The 20,110-nt window shown below is 40.6% G+C and overlaps 2 protein-coding genes across 16 annotated transcripts in view; both read right to left on the reverse strand.

The window, feature by feature from the left end:
* Positions 1 to 18,228, reverse strand: part of evla (Enah/Vasp-like a) — a 29,834-nt gene extending 11,606 nt beyond the window's left edge. Inside the window, exons 1-4 of one of the 6 annotated variants that reach the window (XM_028996340.1) lie at positions 17,855 to 18,007; positions 15,707 to 15,736; positions 3,196 to 3,364; positions 962 to 1,139 (exon numbers count right to left, since the gene is read on the reverse strand). In XM_028996340.1, the coding sequence (XP_028852173.1) occupies positions 962 to 1,139; positions 3,196 to 3,364; positions 15,707 to 15,736; positions 17,855 to 17,859 (382 nt within the window). In that variant the 5' untranslated portion in view covers positions 17,860 to 18,007. Of the gene's footprint in view, positions 1 to 961; positions 1,140 to 3,195; positions 3,365 to 12,613; positions 12,907 to 15,499; positions 15,737 to 17,854 lie in introns of those variants that run through there. The other 5 variants (XM_028996315.1, XM_028996323.1, XM_028996306.1 and 2 more) reach the window with 5 other exon arrangements.
* Positions 18,229 to 18,912: 684 nt separating this feature from the next.
* eml1 (EMAP like 1) overlaps positions 18,913 to 20,110 on the reverse strand; it is a 39,437-nt gene continuing 38,239 nt past the window's right edge. For all 10 annotated transcript variants that reach the window (XM_028987443.1, XM_028987525.1, XM_028987607.1 and 7 more), the window contains one exon: positions 18,913 to 20,110. This exon is cut by the window's right edge and continues 133 nt beyond it. The gene's annotated coding sequence lies outside the window, so the exon portion shown is untranslated.

Below are 20,110 nucleotides of genomic sequence, written 5' to 3' on the forward strand. Positions count from 1 at the left end.
GTACAGTAGTGCTTCTTCGAGTATGCCATTACAAAGTCAATTTCAACTTCTAAAGTGTCCAATCAAACAATGACACATTCTTACACATTCAACTAAATAAGCAAGCCAGTCATTTAAAGAGTAAAAAATACTTTGTATTGAATCTCAAAGTAGTGCACAGAAAATTCCACACATCCATTCACTCCTGTTGCATGCAGGGACTCCTAGAAAGTGTGCCAGTTCATTGCAGGAGACCAATTTGTAGGTTAGTTAAAACATGGGAAGAAACCATTAAAAACAGGAAGAACATGCATAACTGGGAGGTGGGCTAGCGGCTAAGGGAGTGTAACTGAAAAGTCAAGGGTTCAAATCCTGAACTATCAAGGTGCCACTGAGGTACAGCAAGGTACTGTCCCCACCATATGTGCCTTTTGTGGCTGCCCACTGCTCGATAAGGTTAATGGGTTAAATGCAGAGGACACATCATGTGCTGTGCTTGCTGTGTGTAACAATGACAAAAACAATGACTCTCTTTCTCAACTCCACATAATGAGCACCCAGGAATTAAATCCAGCTCTCCTTGTGGTTAGGCAGAAGTCATCATTTCAAAATGTTTGCTTTTCTTGCCTTCTGTGCAATACATATGCACATAAATGAGTTTTAAAAAGAAACACATGGAGCAGCAGCAATACTACACTTAGTTCTATTACATAGTCCAGCAGAGGGAAGCACTAGGCAAAGAAGAGCACACAATGTGTAACATTATACATACAGCAAATGTCCCCATGAATCCAAGGTCACATGGAATCTTAGGAATGGCTCCCAAAACCGCTATTCAAAATTCACTCTACTTGGAACTCCTAAGATCACATAACATTTGTTATTCCATGGGGTTTGGCCACTTTAAATTAGTCTTTGTGGCTGGTCTGACCCTTTGAAAGGCACTTCCTGTGCAGGAAGTAATATTTCAGTAGCTGCCCACCTGCTTCTTGTGAGTTCAGCACGTTGAGGGCAAAGAGCATGGCATTGGAGAAGGTGGTGGCCTCTTCTTTGCTGGCAAAATTGAGGCCGTAAACTTGCCGTGCATCTCGCCATTGGTGGAACGTTGGTGTGGCTTGATTATATTTCAGGCCCTTTACTATGGAATAGTTTATCACAACCTAGAAGAAAAGAAAAGCAGTGAGTTAGACAGTCAGGAGGAACAGAAACAGAAAATCATGCCAGATAAAAATGACAGAAAGATGTGAGTGAAGAAAACACACAGAGGAAGTGAAACCAAGGTTTTGGGTGTTGGAGTCTTCCTAACTTGGGTGTTGGAGTCGTGAAAGACATTAATTATTTTTAAAAATCCATCAAATAGTCAATAAAACCCTTCAGCTACTTCATCTTTTTTAATTATACAACACCAATCAACAACAATAAAGACAAAAATCACAACCGCACCTAAACAGGTCCTGTATCTTTGCATTAAAAAATGTAAATAAATGCAAATAAATTCCAATTTATAAATTCCCAATTATATTCCCACAACAGAATTTCATAATTTCAGCAGTCAGTCAGCAACCATTAGCTAGTTATTTTTCATCATTACATGATTTTCATCATTAATGTACATTTAACACCCCATATTGACAGAAAAACACAGAATTGTTGAAATTTTAGCAGATTTATTAACAAAGAAAAACTGAAATACCACATGGTCCTAAGTATTCAGACCCTTTAACCAGAGTTTAGTGAAAGCACCTTTTGATCTAATACAGCCATTAGTCTTGCAACAGGTTTTTCACACCTGGATTTGGGGATCCTCTGCCATTCCTCCTTGCATTTCTGGCAGGTTGGATGATAAATGCTGGTGGACAGCCATTTTTAGGTCTCTCCAGAGATTCTCAATTGGGTTTAAGTCAGGGCTTTGGCTGGGCCATTCAAGAACAGTCACAGATTGTTGTGAAGCCACTCCTTCATTAGCTGTGTGCTTAGGGTCATTGTCTTGTTGGAAGGTAAACTTTCAGCCCAGTCTGAGGTCCTGAGCACTCTGGAGAAGGTTTTTGTCCAGGATATCCCTATCCTTGGCTGCATTCATCTTTCCCTCAATTGTAACCAGTCCCTGCAGCTGCAAAACATCCCTACAGCTTGATGCTGCCACCACCATGCTTAACTGTTGGACAGTGGATTGTGTATTGGACAGGTGATGAGCAGTGGCTGGTTTTCTCCACACATACCGCTTAGAATTAAGGCCAAAGTTATATCTTAGTCTTATCAGACCAGAGAATCTTATTTCTCAACATCCTGTAGTCCTACAGGCGTTTTTTTGCAAACTCCATGTGAGGAGAGGCTTCCGGTGGGTCACTGCCATAAAGCCCCGACTGGTGGAGGGCTGCAGTGATGGTTGATGTTCCACAACTTTCTCCCGACTGTATCTCTGGAGCTCAGCCACAGTAATCTTCTGGTTCTTCTTTACCTCTCTCACCAAGGCTCTTCCCCCCTTGCTCAGTTTGGCCAGATGGCGAACTCTAGGAATGGTTCTGGTCATCCCAAACGTCTTACATTTAAGTATTATGGAGGCCACTGTGCACTTAGGAATCTTGCAGCAGAAACTTTTTTGTAACCCTGGCCAGATCTGTGCCTTGCCACAATTCCGTCTCTGAGCTCTTCAGACAGTTCCTTTGACCTCATGATTCTCATTTGCTCTAACATGCATTGTGAGGACTTATATAGACAGGGGTCCAATCAGTACAGCTGGACTCAAATGAAGGTGTAGAACCATCCCAAGGATGATCAGAAGAAATGGACAACACCTTAGTTAAATATATGAGTGGCACAGCAAAGGGTCTTAGGACCATGTGATATTTCAGTTTTTCTTTGTTAATAAATCTTCAAAAATGTCAATGCAATGCACACATAGCACTCCATATTGACAGTAGAATTCTGTGTTCCTCTGTCAATATGGGGTGCTATGTGTACATTAATGAGGGAAAAATGAACTTGATAACCTTGAAAATTGTTTTAGCAAATGGCTGCACTATAACAAAAAGTGAAAAATTTAAGGGTCTGAATTCTTTCCGTACCCACTGTATTTTGTTCATATAATGGAAAATATCTCCATGTTTGCATAGGTCAGTAAGAGACTCCTGAGACCCATCATTATTAGTTATAATGACATTGGACTACACAAGACCCACGAGTGGATTTAGCTCCAGGTCTCCTGTTCTAGTGTACCTGCTGGTCCTGCAACTTGACCCCGACGACGCGGAAGGTGTTGCTGGCCGTGTTGTGGTAGATGTTGATTCGACTGAAGCCCTGCTGCCCTGGCTTGACAGGCACCCACTTCTTGGTGCTGTCATCATAAACCATCACTGAGGCACGGGCTTGGCATATGCTCTGCTCACTGTAGAGGAGAAAAACAGGGTTTCAGGTTCTACATGAAGGCAATACCTGGACTATCTTTCACAACCACGTTAAAGGTTTGAGTTCATATGGGCTGATTACCATAAAACAATCTCTAAAATAGCATCTTTAAGGCCGGACTACCACAGATTTGAGATGCCATCCCACTGCCATCTACTTATAACTCACAAAGTACCAATTTTTGAACCAGAGGGAGGGGTGCTGGCTAAATCTAGCAACACCAACAAGCCAAGAAGTCCCACACCAAAAAAAAACAGCACCAGAATGCCCTACTTTTCTTAGCTGTGGCAATCGGTGGTATCATAACTGTACTGTAGAGGTGTTTGGAAACACTGATAGAGGGGTGTGTGCCAGCTGTCGATGGTAATGATACACTGTGCTAAGCACAAACAAGTGGGAAGAGAAAGGCCTTCTGGGAACAGAATCTGCTGATGACTTGATGATAGATGTGGTGTTTTAATTACAGGCCTGAATTTCTGCATTTCTTTAAATAATCTTGAGTGCGACATGCAGTATTTAATTAACCAAGAAAGGCCAGAAAGACAATTGCTCTTCAGATGTACCACATAGACTAATATTTATATTCTCAACTGAAACACACACAGTATGACTGACTATTCAGTTGACCAGTTCATTCTGTGACTGGGCAGTAATGACTATCAAAAAAACTTAATGAAGTACATTTTACCAGCGATTTAATCATACATAGTCATACTGTGACTGACCCTCCTTACTTGCATATCTTGCAAGTGTAGATCTATGGTGGTGATTGCATGCCTGCAGAGCAGAGCTGTCACTGAGTAAGGACTGAATTGCAAAACAAAACAGGAACAGAAAGGGAATGGGAAGAGAGTGAAACTGGAGCGCAGAACTATATGGGCAGTATATAGAAACAGCATCATACATGTTTAAGGGCTAAACCCAGAAACTGCATGAACATAAAGTTCAACAGTGATTTCATGTATTAAAAGAAAGAAAGAGAACAAAACTGACAATAATTCACTTCTAAAATATTTTAGTAATACAGTCCCTGACAAAAGTCTTGTTGCTTGTGTACAAATTTACCTCAAGTGCCGCTGAAATATATTTCTAATCAAGAAATGGCCCATTTTATTCCCAATAGCTTTTGTAACCAGATCCACTGCTGATGTGGCAGACACCTTCAATGTGTCTCAGCGTCAAGTACAGAGGATAAACAAAAGATTTGAAGAGACTGGAGACGTTTTTGACAAGCCCAGGTCAGGCAGACCCCCGCAAGACAACTGCTCAAGAGGACTGTTTGTTGGCTCGAAAATCCAGTCCCTTTTTCCACTGCAGCAGAGCTCCATGAGACATTGTCACCTGAAGTCCCTGTGTCAACCAGAACAGTTTGTCCGATTCTGTCTTGAAATGGCCTCCATGGTCAAATCAGTGCCCAGAATCCAGCACTAAAAAAAATACAATTGGGCATGGAAGACGAAACCAAAGAATATTGATGAACTCTGGGAGGCATGCAAGACTGCTTTCTTTGCTATTTCTGATGACTTCATCAATAAATTGCAGGAATCCTTGCCAAATTGCATGGATGCAGTCCTTCAAGCTCATGGAAGTATTTGCAGTAAATTTGTTCAAATTCTGTATAGGCAACAAAACTTTCTGTCTTGATTAAATTATTAATTTGATTACATTTCAGTGAATCTAATTAATTTCAATGCATTAAACATCATTCTTAGGGTTTTAGCTTTTCATGAGCTATTTCTAACACCAAATGATTAATTAAAAGTCAGGTTAATAGCAGGTGTTTCTACTAAATAGATAAGCGACAAGACCTGTCAGGGACTGTATAAAATAATACCACTTATCAATTTATTGAGTTTATCTATAGTAGTTAAAAGGGTAGATTATACATTATTTATATGAACTTATAGCACAGAGAGTTCGTTAAATTGCTTTAGGTGGATTATGGCCCAAACCAAAATGGTAAATCTGGGCCTAATTGTCATAAATGATTAGGTCCCATTTCCACAAAAGTGGGACAGCAGACAGTCACAGTGACAGCGATACAAAATGACAGGTTAAGGGAACAGCTGCATTGAAACTGTTTAGTCAAAGAGAAGTGAGAATGGACAGTTTTTTTATGTTACTGGAGTAAGCATTTCTCCTAAAAAGCTTAAAGAATATATTTTGCCTTGTAGACAAGTGAGGAATGGAGAACAAAACATTAACTGATCAAAATTACTGAAATTTCTATTCTATAATTGATCAATCATCAATCGATTATTAAATCCTTAATATAAGCAAAATGATGTAGATGCCATATCACATTTTCTCAGTTATTCAAATTGCAGATTTTGGACTGTTTCAACATCATAAGTGCGGTACTGTACCCTAGCCTTTCACAAGGGTCCAGAAGCAACTTAAATTTAGTACTTAATAAAAAAAATCACTGACATTCACATGTGCCATATTAAACAAAATATGAGAGTACAGCCTGTCCACACAAAACCCAAACACCAGCTCACACCAAAAAACATTTTCTAATAAATTACACATTTTAAAAACACAATATATGGCATGTGAAATCAGAACTCACTTTTGAAATCACATTTGACTTACCTTGACTTTTGTGACATTTGACCCCACGAAAAAAACAATACCGAGCCAATACCCAAACAAAAAAAAAACAATACCCAAGCTGCTTTATCATGGAGCACACAACTGAATCGGCACTGGAAGTAAGTTCAGGCGGCACAGGAAATAAGCCAGTCTATGAGGTGAGCCGATGAAAGGCAAAAAACCCCCAAAACAAAATACAAATCTATTTAAACTCTTAGGCTTTTATTCCATCATTTAAACTATAATGAAGAACTATTTGTCATTTTATCAAATGCCATACAAAAATCCGACATGCAGGTCTACTACATCACTGGTTAACTTCAACTTCCCCTTAGTATTTGGGAATAGACAAAAGTGTATTGCGTAACACACATAAGATAAGCTATGTTTCTGTAAAATACTTGCACACACACTCGTCTATACAAATCATGCTGCTTTTGAATATCACTACACCGTTACTGCTGGAGTGGTCTCTGGCTGTGGTTAATGGATAGCTCTAGCTCCAGTTCTGAGTCAGTGTGACCACTCACCCTGCAACAGCACCCTCACAACACTGTCACCTCACACCTCCTCATCATTCACACACCCACTTTGCTATGAGCTTCTAAGATGACTGCTACATGCAAACGGTTTCTGTAAATGCTTATTAGATGCATGGAGAGGCAAAAGTGGAGGATTCTAAAATGATTCAGAATAAGACTATACTGTCTTATTCTATAACGATTCAGAAAAAGAGTCAAACGTAAGACATTGTTTAAAATAAGCTGTTTAAAATAAACTTTAGTGCTCTGTGTTAAATCTTAAATGAGTTAAAACTGTACAAGATGCTGTTATTAATGCACAACTGCTGTAATAAAACAGAACTGTCCCCAGAGTCTGTGTTCTTTATACTGTATACTGTGTAGTGTCCAGTATGACAGATTTAACCTGTGAAGTGTTTAAACCAATCAGCCATAATATTATGATCAGTGAAGTGAATTTCATTTATTATCTTGGCACATGGTAGTGAGTAGCATCTTCATCTTGGGATGTTCCTGTCTGCAATGATCAGAATCTACTATGCTGGTTATGCTAACCTGTGTCTATCACCAAAAGCACCAACACTTGTTACCATGGAGCAATGGAGTAAGGTGGCCTGGCCCTATGTGTGTCCCTTTCCTTAAGAAGACATGGCACCAGGACACACAACGGGAAAAAGGAAAGCTGCCAGAGGTAGTGCGATGTTTTGGGCAATGTTCTGTTGGGAAACTTTTGTAATGTACCATCCACCTAAACATTGCTGCTGGCACTTTCCTCTTTTAGCTAGAAAATCTACCCTGCGCACAAAAATGGTTTGAGGAAGATGACAATTTTTGAGGGGTTAACTCCAGAGCTCAATCCAATCCAGCACCTTTATGATCCACAGAGGTATAACTTCAAAAATGATAGGACTAAAAGTATCTGCTACTGATGGCTTAGTGCCAGACACCATGGAATTCCTTTAGAGGTCTAGAGAACTGCATGGCTTTAGTGAAAGTGAAAGACAAGTGATTGTCATTGTGATACACAACAAGCACAGCACACAGTGCACACAACAAAACATGTCCTCTGCATGTAAACCATCACCCTTGGTGAGCAATGGGCAGCCATGACAGGCGCCTGGGGAGCAGTGTGTGGGGATGGTACTTTGTTCAGTGGCACCTCAGTGGCACCTTGGCTGCTTGGGATTCGAAACGGTAACCAATTAAGAGTTTGCTTCCTTACCTGCTGTGCCACCACAGCCCCAAATGTATATTTTATGGGACAGTGCTGTTTTGGTGGAAAATTATGTTGTTGTTTCTGTAGTATGTTGTCAGGGGGAGCAAAACTTGTTCAGTGGTAGTACAAACAAATCCTGAAAATATCTTTATTTGAGTTTCAGGATGAACAGACATCTTAGATGGGGCTGTGGAAGTCATATGACCCTACAACATTCACATGTCTGCTAATAGCTGGCTATAAATATAAGTTGCACCAAAAGGGGAACTGATAATGGACGCTCTCAATGCTTTGCAATCACAGCAGAATCATCTAGCCCCAGCACTAAGAAGGCCAGTAGACATCCAGCTGTTTCCAGCTGCAAAGAGGGTGCTAAAACTTAAAAGAGTCTGACTGTGCTCAAGCTGTTTACCCATCACCATCTATTGCTCCAGGCTTCTCTCACCATCGTCTTCATCCTACACTTTAGGCCTGTACAGAGCTCATTAAAGAATGAGTCACTAAAGCAGTGATCTCTTGAGAAGGACTTCTAAATAAATACCCACCACCATGAATGATTCAGATCCTAAAATAATAATCCTAAAATACAGAGATATCATGAGATCTGTCATTCACATGCACATCAGAGGTAACAGCACTCAAAATTATGACCCAAAAAAGAAAGAAAGAAAAGGGTGCTGGACAGTCATATGTGAATGTGCAAATAGACAAACCAGTCTTAAGTGCAGAAAGCTAAATAGACTCCGGTCAGGGGACATCTGTAGACACAATAAATGTGTTTCAAATTCTTTAAATATTAAGTAAAAATAACTTCCATAAAAATAACTAAAGAACTAATGCACTACTGTATCATGGTATAGATCTGAATCATAAATTACTGTTTTCTGCAAAATGTAAGTAATGACTCAGAGCTCATGTATGATAAGAAGCTTTTGCACTCTTACCAGTTGTAGTAATATAGAGCAGCACAGCTTGCTTTAGCTGCATTTGACTGATGAAAACGTAGGATGCTAGGTGACAACTCAATTGAGGAAGCAAAGAAAAAACATCATGTCAAATTCTACAACGTGATCCACTGGCCCACAGGCCAAGGCTGACGTAATAACTACCCCAAGTGAGAGTGGCTATGTGCACTCATGTCATCCAGCCATATGGAGAGACAGTAGCCTGTCTGCATGCTGAGTGCATTGGCCTGTAAGATGAGCCACACATGGGCGCATGCAGAAAGGAGCCACACAAATGCTTTTTCTTAAACGGACTCTCCCGCTCTCTCTTCCTTCTAGCCATCACTCCATTAGCTGAGTGCTTTCTGCAGTAGTTGGGGGTTGGTGCTGCCACCTGACCTTGTCCTTGTACAGGCTGTAAAGAATGTGAAAGGGTGACTGGAAGGCAAAGGAACGTCAATACAGTACAAAGGTCAATTGTGTAGTGGTTTGCTAAAATACTGAACCTAATATGACTGGCTAAAGAAAACCTGTGGAATACTGGATAGGGGTATCAGACATTTTTTTATGATTAGGCTCAAGATTTGATTAATTTCCAATTATTGAGTCAAAACATCCATTGATTTGTTTCCAGAATGCTCTTCTGAGCTTTTCCGATTTGACTGCGGCAGACACTAAGGGCACTATTGTCAATTTGGTTTGAAATAATAATGTAAGGTGCCATTAAAGTTTGTGTTACATACCAAAAAAAGTCAAATCTCAAATCTCTTAGTGGGTCACACAGCTCAGACTGAAAGTGGAAATTGTGTAGGGTGGTAGTAGCCTAGTGGGTAACACACTCGCCTATGAACCAGAAGACCCAGGTTCGAATCCCGCTTACCATTGTGTACACTGATTGTAAGTCGCTCTGGATAAGGGCGTCTGATTAAATGCTGTAAATGTAAATGAAATTAGTTAACAGCTCTTTTCGGAGCATGCTGTCTTCTTCCCTAATAGAAATCATGATATGGTACACCCTTACCATAAATATGTACGGGTAGATTAAACTTGTTTCAGGACAAAAAAAAAGACCAGAACACCCTTTGCCAGGAAAGTTACCATTGGCCTCTGGCAGGGACACTGGCAAAGGTCAACAAAGTGGCCTTTGTTCATAAAGTGTATTGTTTACAGGGACAGGCATTTACAGAACAACCCCGAACTCACCAGGCTTTTGGTTGATCGTTTTACTTTTGGAGCCAAAACAGTTCAAGCAGTTTTGCTTGATTTGAGTCATACAAGCCCAGTGCGGTGAACTAACTCGATGCAGTATTAGGAGATTAGGATAGTTTAACCCCTTCTCTCTTGCTAGATTCTCTCTGTCAGGACAACTGGAGTTGCATGCAAACACTAAATTTCACTGAATGCACTGAGTGCTGTGCTGTGGTGTGTCATCTGTGACATCTAATCACTTTTACCTTTTCGCTTTCAATGGGGTCTGGCACCAAAGTGTTACAAATTCTAAATATTTCTGTCAACTGGAAATCTGTTTAGTGTTTCTTTGATTCACATGGAATGCTGCAGCAACTCCACGGATGGAATACTTTAAAATCCAGTGAGGTCTGTATTGAGAACCATGTTGAGATTAAACCCTGGATTCCCAGGCCTTAACACATGCTGATGTGTGGCTAAAATGATATGATCACCACAAAAAAATGATATTTTTAAGGCTTTTAAAATTCTGTATATTAATCATGGAAGTTGGAAGTTATTAATAGTTACCAGAAGAAGCGAACATGTGGGCAAGTGAGTTTTTGATCCCTGTATCTGTGACCACTTTGGTGGAGCTAAATGTCTGGCAACAGGGAGGGGATCATGGAACGTGTTTCTGAGTCTTGATTACAGGACGTTTCCAGGAATATCATTAGCTCCTGTCTGAAATCAAAATTAACCAGATGTTAACACCCTTGCTACGCTGTAATCTCTGCTGAGAGAAAGTCTATCTTAGTGGATAAGTATAACATGCAGACGGCAGAGGAATGCTTAATTGTTTCCAGTGCCTAATTACAAATGACTTTGTGAACTGTATTTCAAAAATGCTTAACTGAACACAGCCTATTTAAAGAGCCATAGAGCTATTATTATAAATATGAAATAATCCACAAGAAATGTGGATTGGTGGCATTGAAATTCACCATGTATTGTGTAAATAATAACAAAAAAGGAGAATTTCCTTAGAGAAAAAAAATATTCTTATATAAAATGTTAAATATTTCCATCCGGTTGTGTTTCATCTGGTCAATATTTTTGGCTTATTTGAAAAAATGTAGGTGAAAAAATTATCCTACAATTCCAAACACACAGCAGTCAGCAGCTTATCATGTGATGTTTTGACCATACACAATGCAAAAGGAATAATATTTACACAAATGCTCTCATAAACATGCCAGGTCTTGGCCACTAAATGGAAATCTAAATGAACTGTATATGCATGCTGTAAACATTTAATATTACATATACTAGGGCTGTCAATTGATTGAAAACAAAACAAGGAATTAAATCAGAATTTAATAAATTAAATCATAATTGACTGTTAATATTAAATCATGCCATAATGCATATTTAAACTATGGCAGAGATAAGTGTGGGATAGACGCTCAAACAGGGAGTAATGAGGAGAAGACTTTTTTTAAAAATAAAACACTCAGCAAATATTAAATGGAAATAAAACTGTACAAATGACTGATTCAGATAATATGCCTTAACATGTTGTGAACCACGTGGTTATTTAGATATTTTCATCTTTGCCTTTGTAGAAGTCAATTTTAAAATATTTTAAATGCACAGGCAAAACATGCATCACCTGAATCTGTCCTAAAGATCATCCATCTTTATAGGAATTGTCCCTGGCTAGGATCAATTTTGTCATATTTCAGAACAAAATAAATACAGATGAATAACAATGTAAAAAACAATAATTATTTTAAAATATATATTGATTAATCAAATAAATTAACCAACATAATACACAGACATAATACATCTCAAGAAAATGAGTAGAGAAAATTCACGTATTGAAGTTCTAATGATAGTCAAATATTCAACACAATTTTTTCTATGCAGTTCTCAAACATGACAGATATAAAATCATATGACATGAAAATGTCCGCCTTTGTAGCGATAACAAAAATTATTTTTTTGAATTCACAGGCAGCTCAGATTAAGCCAATCCCTACATTACAAAAAACGTCACTTAACTTTAGAGGAGGCTACATCTGCTCAGCCCAGTCTTAACATCTGAAATACAGCCCAGTGGATAAGCCATAGTAAACCTTACTGCTGAATAAATGTGCTTATGGGCTTAGCTACAGAAATGTTTTTGTTTAGAAGGGACAATACTTGGACAGTCTGTTCTCTGCTGATTTGTCCTAAATGAATGTACTGTGCAAATGGACTACTCCTGCAGTAGTAATTTGGTAAAAGCACCACAATTTATTGTTATTTATCTCATTTATGGATTTTTAAATGCATGAGGCATGACATTTTTTATGATCCACCGTGATAATGACCACAGACTTTTTAAAGACAAGCTTGTGTCTGGTGCTCAAAGGATTACATAATACCAAGAGAGAAAACCCACCCTGGCATTTTCTATATCTGTTCAGGGCAACAAACCACTAAACCCATCATTTCAAAAGAAGCAGCAATCCATGCAGAAGAGTCTGCCGCAGGGCCGATCTCTCTTCAGAAATGCTGTGAACTAAAGCCTATGCAGGATCCCTGCAGTTGGGTAGACCTCACATATGTTTGAAATGGCAGACGTGTTTGTATCAGATCTGAGCAAGTTCTGTCAAAATCCAGAAGGATCACAGGAGACAGATCGATATGCTGTAAGGAACAGTTGTGACTGAATGGTTCTGTAAAATAATATATTAAAACACACACACACACACACGAATTAATACTTAAATACCAACCTGGTTTTGTAGCCACTAAAGAACAGTCCCGAGTCACTGACGCTTTGAGGCAGTGGATGAAAATGCTCCATATTGCAAGATGATGCTAAGTAAACACCGGATCTGTCTTTCTCTCAGCCTATCAATCAGTCTGGAAGGATTACTGGGAGAAGTGCCCAGAACTCCATATAGGTAAACTTCCCTCTGTCATCATCCCGACAGCCTCCCAATGTGATCTAATATCCATTTAGTTACACATTAGCGCACTGGATAGTAACACTCCATACTGCTGCAGAGAGAGAGTGAGCAAGCGAGGGGATGATGAGATACAGATATTAGATATTAGATGAGAGCGGAACTGAGAGGCTGGAACGACGTGATCTGTCTGCTCCTTTGATCCACTGTGCGCATCTGTCCAGCTCCCTACAGCCCAAGGGAGATTACCTCACCAAGTGCATGCACACACACACACACACACACACACATACACATGGACATTATACATCTTTGTGAGGACCCACAATAAAAACTCACGCTCAATCGCTATCCATTACTGCCTACTCTTAAGCATCCAAGGGCATTGGGCACAGGGCATTGGACACACATCCAGTGATTCACACCAGTCATTCACACACTCACATCTATGGACAATTCACATAGAATGCATGACTTCTGATGGCTGTGGAACACTGAACAACCTGGGGGAAACCTGTGCAAACATGGGGAGGTCATACAAAACCAGTACCCTGGTTTCAAAATCACAGCCTTGGAGGAATAAGGCCACAACGCTAATTGTCACTCACAGTAAAATTGTAGATGAAAACTGTATCAACCGGCCAACTCTCAGTTAACTTCTTGTTTAGTGATCATTGCAAGATCATATGGAAAAAGATATGTGTGTACACAGTCACATTTGGTCCCATGTTGGACAAACGCAGAAAAAAAATACAGCCCCACCCACCACAGTTCAAATCCATGCTCATCTTGTCGGTTGCCATGGTGCCAAATCAGCACTGCAGAATGTACTGGAGGCCGGTATTGATTGAACAGTGCCCTGAGGCAATGTGGTTAAATGCATGTTTAAAGAACGCATAGGCCATCGGTTAAAATGTGGAGCAGTGTGTGAACGGGCTGATGGCTGAACACTGTGATGACACAGAAAAAAGCAGGTCACGTTCGGGGACTCTAACATAGGAGTAACAGGAGAATTATCCTGACTGATGAGTAACTGTAAACAGAACGAGGCTCGGAAATGCAGACAGATGAGAGCAGCTGCTGCCTGTCCCCACTGTTGACATGTATAAGCCTCAGAGTGGTCTCTGTATAAACACTGACTTGGTCAAGCACCACGTTGAACACCCAAACGAACCAAACTTTAACATAGAGTGTTGCAATTTATATATTACAATGTGAATATAAATACCTATAATCAATAAATCATGATTTTATGACTGAGTAAATGTACCAATACTTCCGTTAAAGCACTCTGTATTATGTCCATCGCGGATAAGATTTTTAGCCACAAAATAGTTTTAAGTTAAGTTGTGAGCCTGGCATGACAATGAAATCCATTTTTGCAATTCAAACCAACAAAGTCAATGCTATGCACAGACTTTATTAAGTTTTAAATAAATACAAATAAACTCAAAATATAAATGATTAGAAAGTGCTGAAAATCTTAAATCTGTTATTCCTCCTTCCTTCTCTTTCAGCTTTAAAACTCATGTGTGAGGATAGCTGTAAGTATGCCACATTCAAGAGTTTATTCATCTGATGTCAACCATAAGATCAAATAGCTTCGGAATCATTTAGCAGCAGATAGCAGCAGATACAACGATCCTGAAACTGAGGTTCCTCTGGCCAAATACCTTATTAATGATCATTTTCTTATTATCACAAATCCAGCATGTGCATCACCAAAGCTAAGCTTATTGCTAAAGAAAGACCTGATTAAACCAGGAAGTAATATGCTCTGTCACTGCTAATTAACACATCGTCAACATGCCTTAATGCTATATTGCTCAGGAATGGCCTGAGAACAACAGTCACTCAACAAACACAATCACACATCATTCCAAGCCTTTGTCATTAGGCACAGGTATTGCCAAGTCGCCATGGAGAGAAGAGTGCGGTAGACACATGGCGACAGGAAAAGCAGCTGCTTAAAGGAAAGCGGCTGCATTAAGCTGCCGGCACACTCTGGTGGCACTGCTGGTCACATCTCTGGGTGGCAGAGGAAGGACCACTGGTTCCGCCTTACTCAGAGTCACCGAGAAGCACTGCTGCGTTCTGGTGCTTTTGGAGGCTAGATGCAATCATCTGCTCTTGAGAAGATGAATAAATGATAGGTTACAGAAACGTTGGGAAACACACCCTTTGCACACCCACACCCTTGGTCAGGGCTGGTAATTGGCTATTCAGAAAGAGAGAAGCCGAAAGCAGAACACTGCACTTAAAGCCAGCCACAGCAAACTCACATTAACATGTCATCACAGTGCAAAGTTTTCTGGTCCCCATCTACTGAAGCACTTTTGTGAAAACAACATCTCTCAGTCGTGAGCCAGAACCAGAGGACGCCGAGTGAAACTCCTGAATATGTTCACAATGAGCCGTTTATTCCCTACATGACCCCAGCAGCACTGGCCACCGTTACTCTCTTCTCTTCAGATCCCTCGTGCCGGTGGCGCTAGCAAACGACCGCCTGCTCTGCTCTCTGGGTCTGTGCGTGCAGATTTCCAGACCGCTCTGCAGAGAGAACAGCTGGCTCCACAACCCTGCGAGGAATTTTGCCGAAGACGTTTTGGCAAAGCTGAACTTCCTTTCCACCAACGCGGAAAGCAATCGCTGTTTGCACAAGAGGCATGAATCTCAAACAGGCAGGGAAATCCACAAGGCTGAGTCCCTTACCCATAGTCATCAAATGAGTACATGGCTGGGAACAGATGGGATTAGGATCCTCTGGTAGTGGAGGAAAGTGCCCGGTCAAAAGGTGAGTGGAGTCAGCATAACACAAGTTGTGTTATTCATCCCTCAAAAAATAAAATAAAACAATTCCATGAAAAAATAAGAAGTAGAAAAAAAGAACGAAGGCTAGAAAAATAAACGTGAGCTCACATGGTGGAAACCATCCTCACACCAAGACTCCTGAGAGAGGAAGGCAGGGAGAATGAGAAGGAGAGGAGGAGAGACACAGGGAGAAGAGAGGAGTGAGAGAAAATAGGATCCAGCAGAGAAGCATGTGACAGGTTTAGACCAGTCGCTAGTTGCCTAAGCCACTTCTGTTCTCATCCACTCAAAGGAATGGAGGGCGGGGCTTTTTCTCTACAAAGGTTACTCCAGCTATTAAAATCACACACACAAAAAAAATGTCCACTCACACACCATTGGACATTTCACAGGTTTCTTGTCAAAGTGCTCTAAACATCAAACTTCAGAACTGAATTTTCTGCCTATGATGACACAGCAGCACACAATATGGCATCACCTTTTAGCACAAACCCGTGTGATTTACAGCCCCAAACACCCCAAGCATTTCCTCGATGTTGGAGCATATTGGCCAAGACTCTTTAAATTCCCTCTGCAGTGATACTCTAGTGATCCAAACATAGATCAATAAGCTGCTTTACCACAGCAAGGTCAGCAAAACACACAGCCTAGCATTCTCTGTTCACCCAGTGAGCATCTCTCATCTCAGTGCTCCTGGATGACATGGCCTGCATGGCGCGGTTGCTAATTTATTTTCATGTTTCATGATTTTTCTCAAGCTTATACTGATTTGGATCAAATAGCAGGCACAGAGGCTAGAAATCTTTCAATAAAACAAAGCAGCACAGGATTGAGTCTAGTTTATATTTGCGGCTTAGCTTCAACAAGCATCACCTAAATAAATAATTTAATAAGTGTTCCTGAGGAAAGAATTCCCAACTGCACTGGTTGTTCTAGAACGGACCATCAATATACAGGAACATGTTGACTGCTGGTACCTACAGTACACAGATACATGTCCTAATGCATTTTTCTGATCAAGTGATCTGTCCAAATGCAAATGCTGAAGTTAAGCTCGGAGTCGTGTCTTATCTGCGAAGCCATGCTGATTTAAGCTCAACTGTTATTTACCAGGGTGCCATATGGGGTGACAGTCACAGGCAGACCTCATCAGATCCTGTCTGCCTTCCGGCACCTGAAACAGCCACTGCTACTGACTGAACCAAACCTCCTGCAGAACATGCGTCTTCACGCCTCTGATGACTCAACAAAGCAAAAGCAATTCTCCATGAGACGGTGTCCCAACAATCGTCATGCATCAGCCTGCAGTGGACCAACACTAATGGGCCACTATAAATAGAGCAGACTGGGGGAAACATGGCATGGTATGGAATAATTCATTCAATAGAAATGGTTTCCCCCGCATCACAGTGACCAACTCACCTAACCCTGGTTCACAATTCAAGACTTCCTCTTGGCTTGAAATGAAAGATCTGCATCAAGAAAGGCAGCCAGGACACATGCAGGGCTTCAAAAGGAACAAAACAGACCATCCAAAAACCCATAAATATTCCACGGAAACACGCAATGCCATTATTTTACTCAATGTGTATTAAAAAAAATGAAAACTTAGGTTGTTCTCCACAACCCTAACAACAGAACCCATACAGAACAAATGGGAATCATCGTGTTACACTTTGTCCTGCCATTCTGGGAAAATGCTTGTCTTTGAGAGATAGGATTTCATGAGGGATAATTATAAACAGAGACCGCAGTACTGCAAATTCAGCAGAATTCAGTAGGAGGTGTTTTCTTCCTTTGCAGAATAATTCAGGGATCTCTTCTGTAGCCATTTTTTTGACTGCATATTAGATCTTTCAGCTCTACATGTTGTTTTCTTTTATTTCTTTTTGTCTCCCAGATCCAACAGATATAAGCCCTGACCGAGGTTATGTTTTCCCACTCAGAACACATGCCTACCTTTTATAAAATACTGACGCTGGATGTGAAGAATTGGAGAAACCAGACAGAACGCACATCATGGATGTCTGTGTTCCAAGCCCACTGTATTTGCAGTGATTTATGTCCACTGTGCAAAATTCAGAGGAAGTAGAGCTACTGTCCTGAAACGCTACACGTTTCTGCCCTGTTAAGTGTCATCTGTTCTGCAGATTTACTTTAATCATGTCAGAGATTGTGAGCAGCGTGTCACACCCCGTAAGCCGGGTTTCATGTCACGTTTGGACCGCTGACGCATGCAGCAACAGCACCGCTTACCTCATTTTCCTCCACTCCGCGGACGCATGAATAAAGGATGATGCCCGCCGCTGCCAAACTAGCTTCTCATTAAAGCGCTTAATTAAACCGCTGTCGCGCGCTCTGATGGCGCAGCCTGCGAGGTAGTGACCGAGGCGGAAGACACGTCTGCGCTCCTCTCCCTCCCTTCACACGGAGGTCGCCGTCGCCGTCGCCGTCGCCGTCGCCGCCGCCGCCGCCGCTCACTCCCAATGCCATGGATGTGGAGCTCCTCGCTCCATGTCAGCGCGCGGCTTCATCTGCGGACTGCGGCTGTCGGCAGCGGCCTCTCGGTGGCCATACTCGCCTGTCGCCGCTGTTTTTGACATTAGCGCTGAGGATGTGGTGCAGCGCCCCCCGCTGGTGATGAGGGGAAGTACACAGAAATCCATCTGGGGGCTGTAGCGAGGCGGGTCTGGAAGGGCGGGGCAACACGCACAAGCCACAAGGCCCCGCCCACCGTCCTTTTCTCCAAACGCAAAGCTTCATAAAAAAAAAAATGTAGAACTACAACTAAAAAAGTTTCTACACGGTGGATGTTATACCACGTGTTCAACCGGGGGCTTTCTAAAAATTAAATAATTAAAGTTTACATATTTTTTGAATTTCTAAAAACACACCAAAATGTGACATGGGTAATAAAGTTTACCTTTATAAATAATGTTTCATTATATTCGTCTTGGTGCTATGAGTCATAACAGTGTGTCGATTCTTCGAAGCCAATGACATTATTGATAATTTATCACAGTTGTGGCAAAATTGTTAGGCAATATTAGCAACTTTACAAAGCAACTTTAAAAGCAACTTTACAAACCTCCAATCCTCAAAATATTTTATTTTCAAGCCAGCCTGGTTTGATGTTTAAAGCATCCCTGTCCTGAGAACCTTGCACTCTGCCAAACCACTCTGGACAACGTTGTTTCTGACAACGTTGTATCTGTGCTTTGTGGTTTCTGTGAAGTTAGGTTGCAAAAACAGTTCTGACTAACATTTTTTCTTTCTGAGTAAATTGAAACACACAAATATGCAACACACTGAAATTGGGTTTGAAAGAATTTAATGATACTCTACAAACATATGTGTTATTGTAATAATGGTACCAAGCACAGGGTCCTTTATCTTCAGATACACAACATTCTTGTTAGAATTTTTCTGTCACGGTCTGATTTATCTCATAAACCACCTCCATGATAGGGCTTCATTACATTTCACACCAGAGTATGAATTAAACACCCATTGATGTGAGAACAGAAGACAGCAGGCTGCCTCAGGTCTAAGCAAAATGCATGGGTTTGCTATTTCTGAGTAATACATAGAAAACTGTTAAATCAGGACTTATGCATGCACTAACAGATTTAGAACTCAGGAAGATGCCATTAAAACAACCCTGTACATTTTAATGACTATGTGAAAGGTATGAATGGTAGCATAATCTATAGTAGTATTGTGGCACTTTAATTCTGGGTTGGAATATTATTAATGGCAGCACAGGTTTTGAGTTTCTTCTAGTGAAGTTGTAAGAATGAATTTATCTAGAAAATAGAGCGTTTGTCTCTCTGAAAGGAAAGCTTGTGAAATCCTGCCATCCAATATTGATACACAGTCAGAGGAAACATTACTTAACCAAACAGCCTCAGATCTCACACCTGTTGGAAAACCTTTCAAATGAACAAACACTCTAGATTTACAGAAAAAAACCCTCATGCTTCTAAAAATATTAGTATCAGTGTACTTCACCTTTTCACTCCACAATTAAAAAATATTTACACATTACAAGAAAGTCAGTCGCTACAAGAAAATCATATAGCTGAATATAGTGCAATTTTTCTGGAAGCCATGTGGTGGCAGTAAATTTATATTTTCCACCACTGGATCCAATTCTTACAGCTGTTTTGGCTTGAAACAACCATTGACACAAGGAAGAAAAAACAAAAGGCAGCATGTGCAATTGAGCACATTATTTCCTTCCCTTCACACATTGCTCAACCAAACCCTTGTGCTTTGGATTTATCTGAACTTTTTTTTAACCAAGGAAAAGTGGCTTTAAAAAGACAGGCGTAGACAAATCATGCATCACTCAAAGTTTACTATCCTTTAACTACTGATTTCCTGAGTTGTCATAACAGATTAGAAATAAAAAAGCTTCACAATTATTCCACCAGGTGTCATCAGAGTCTTAATTTCATTACCTCGCCTATCGTAGTGCCTTTGAACATGGAAAAAGTTCGAATTGCAGAG

This window comes from Denticeps clupeoides, chromosome 1, assembly GCF_900700375.1.
Source record: "Denticeps clupeoides chromosome 1, fDenClu1.1, whole genome shotgun sequence".
In the NCBI taxonomy this organism is placed as follows: Eukaryota; Metazoa; Chordata; class Actinopteri; order Clupeiformes; family Denticipitidae; genus Denticeps; species Denticeps clupeoides.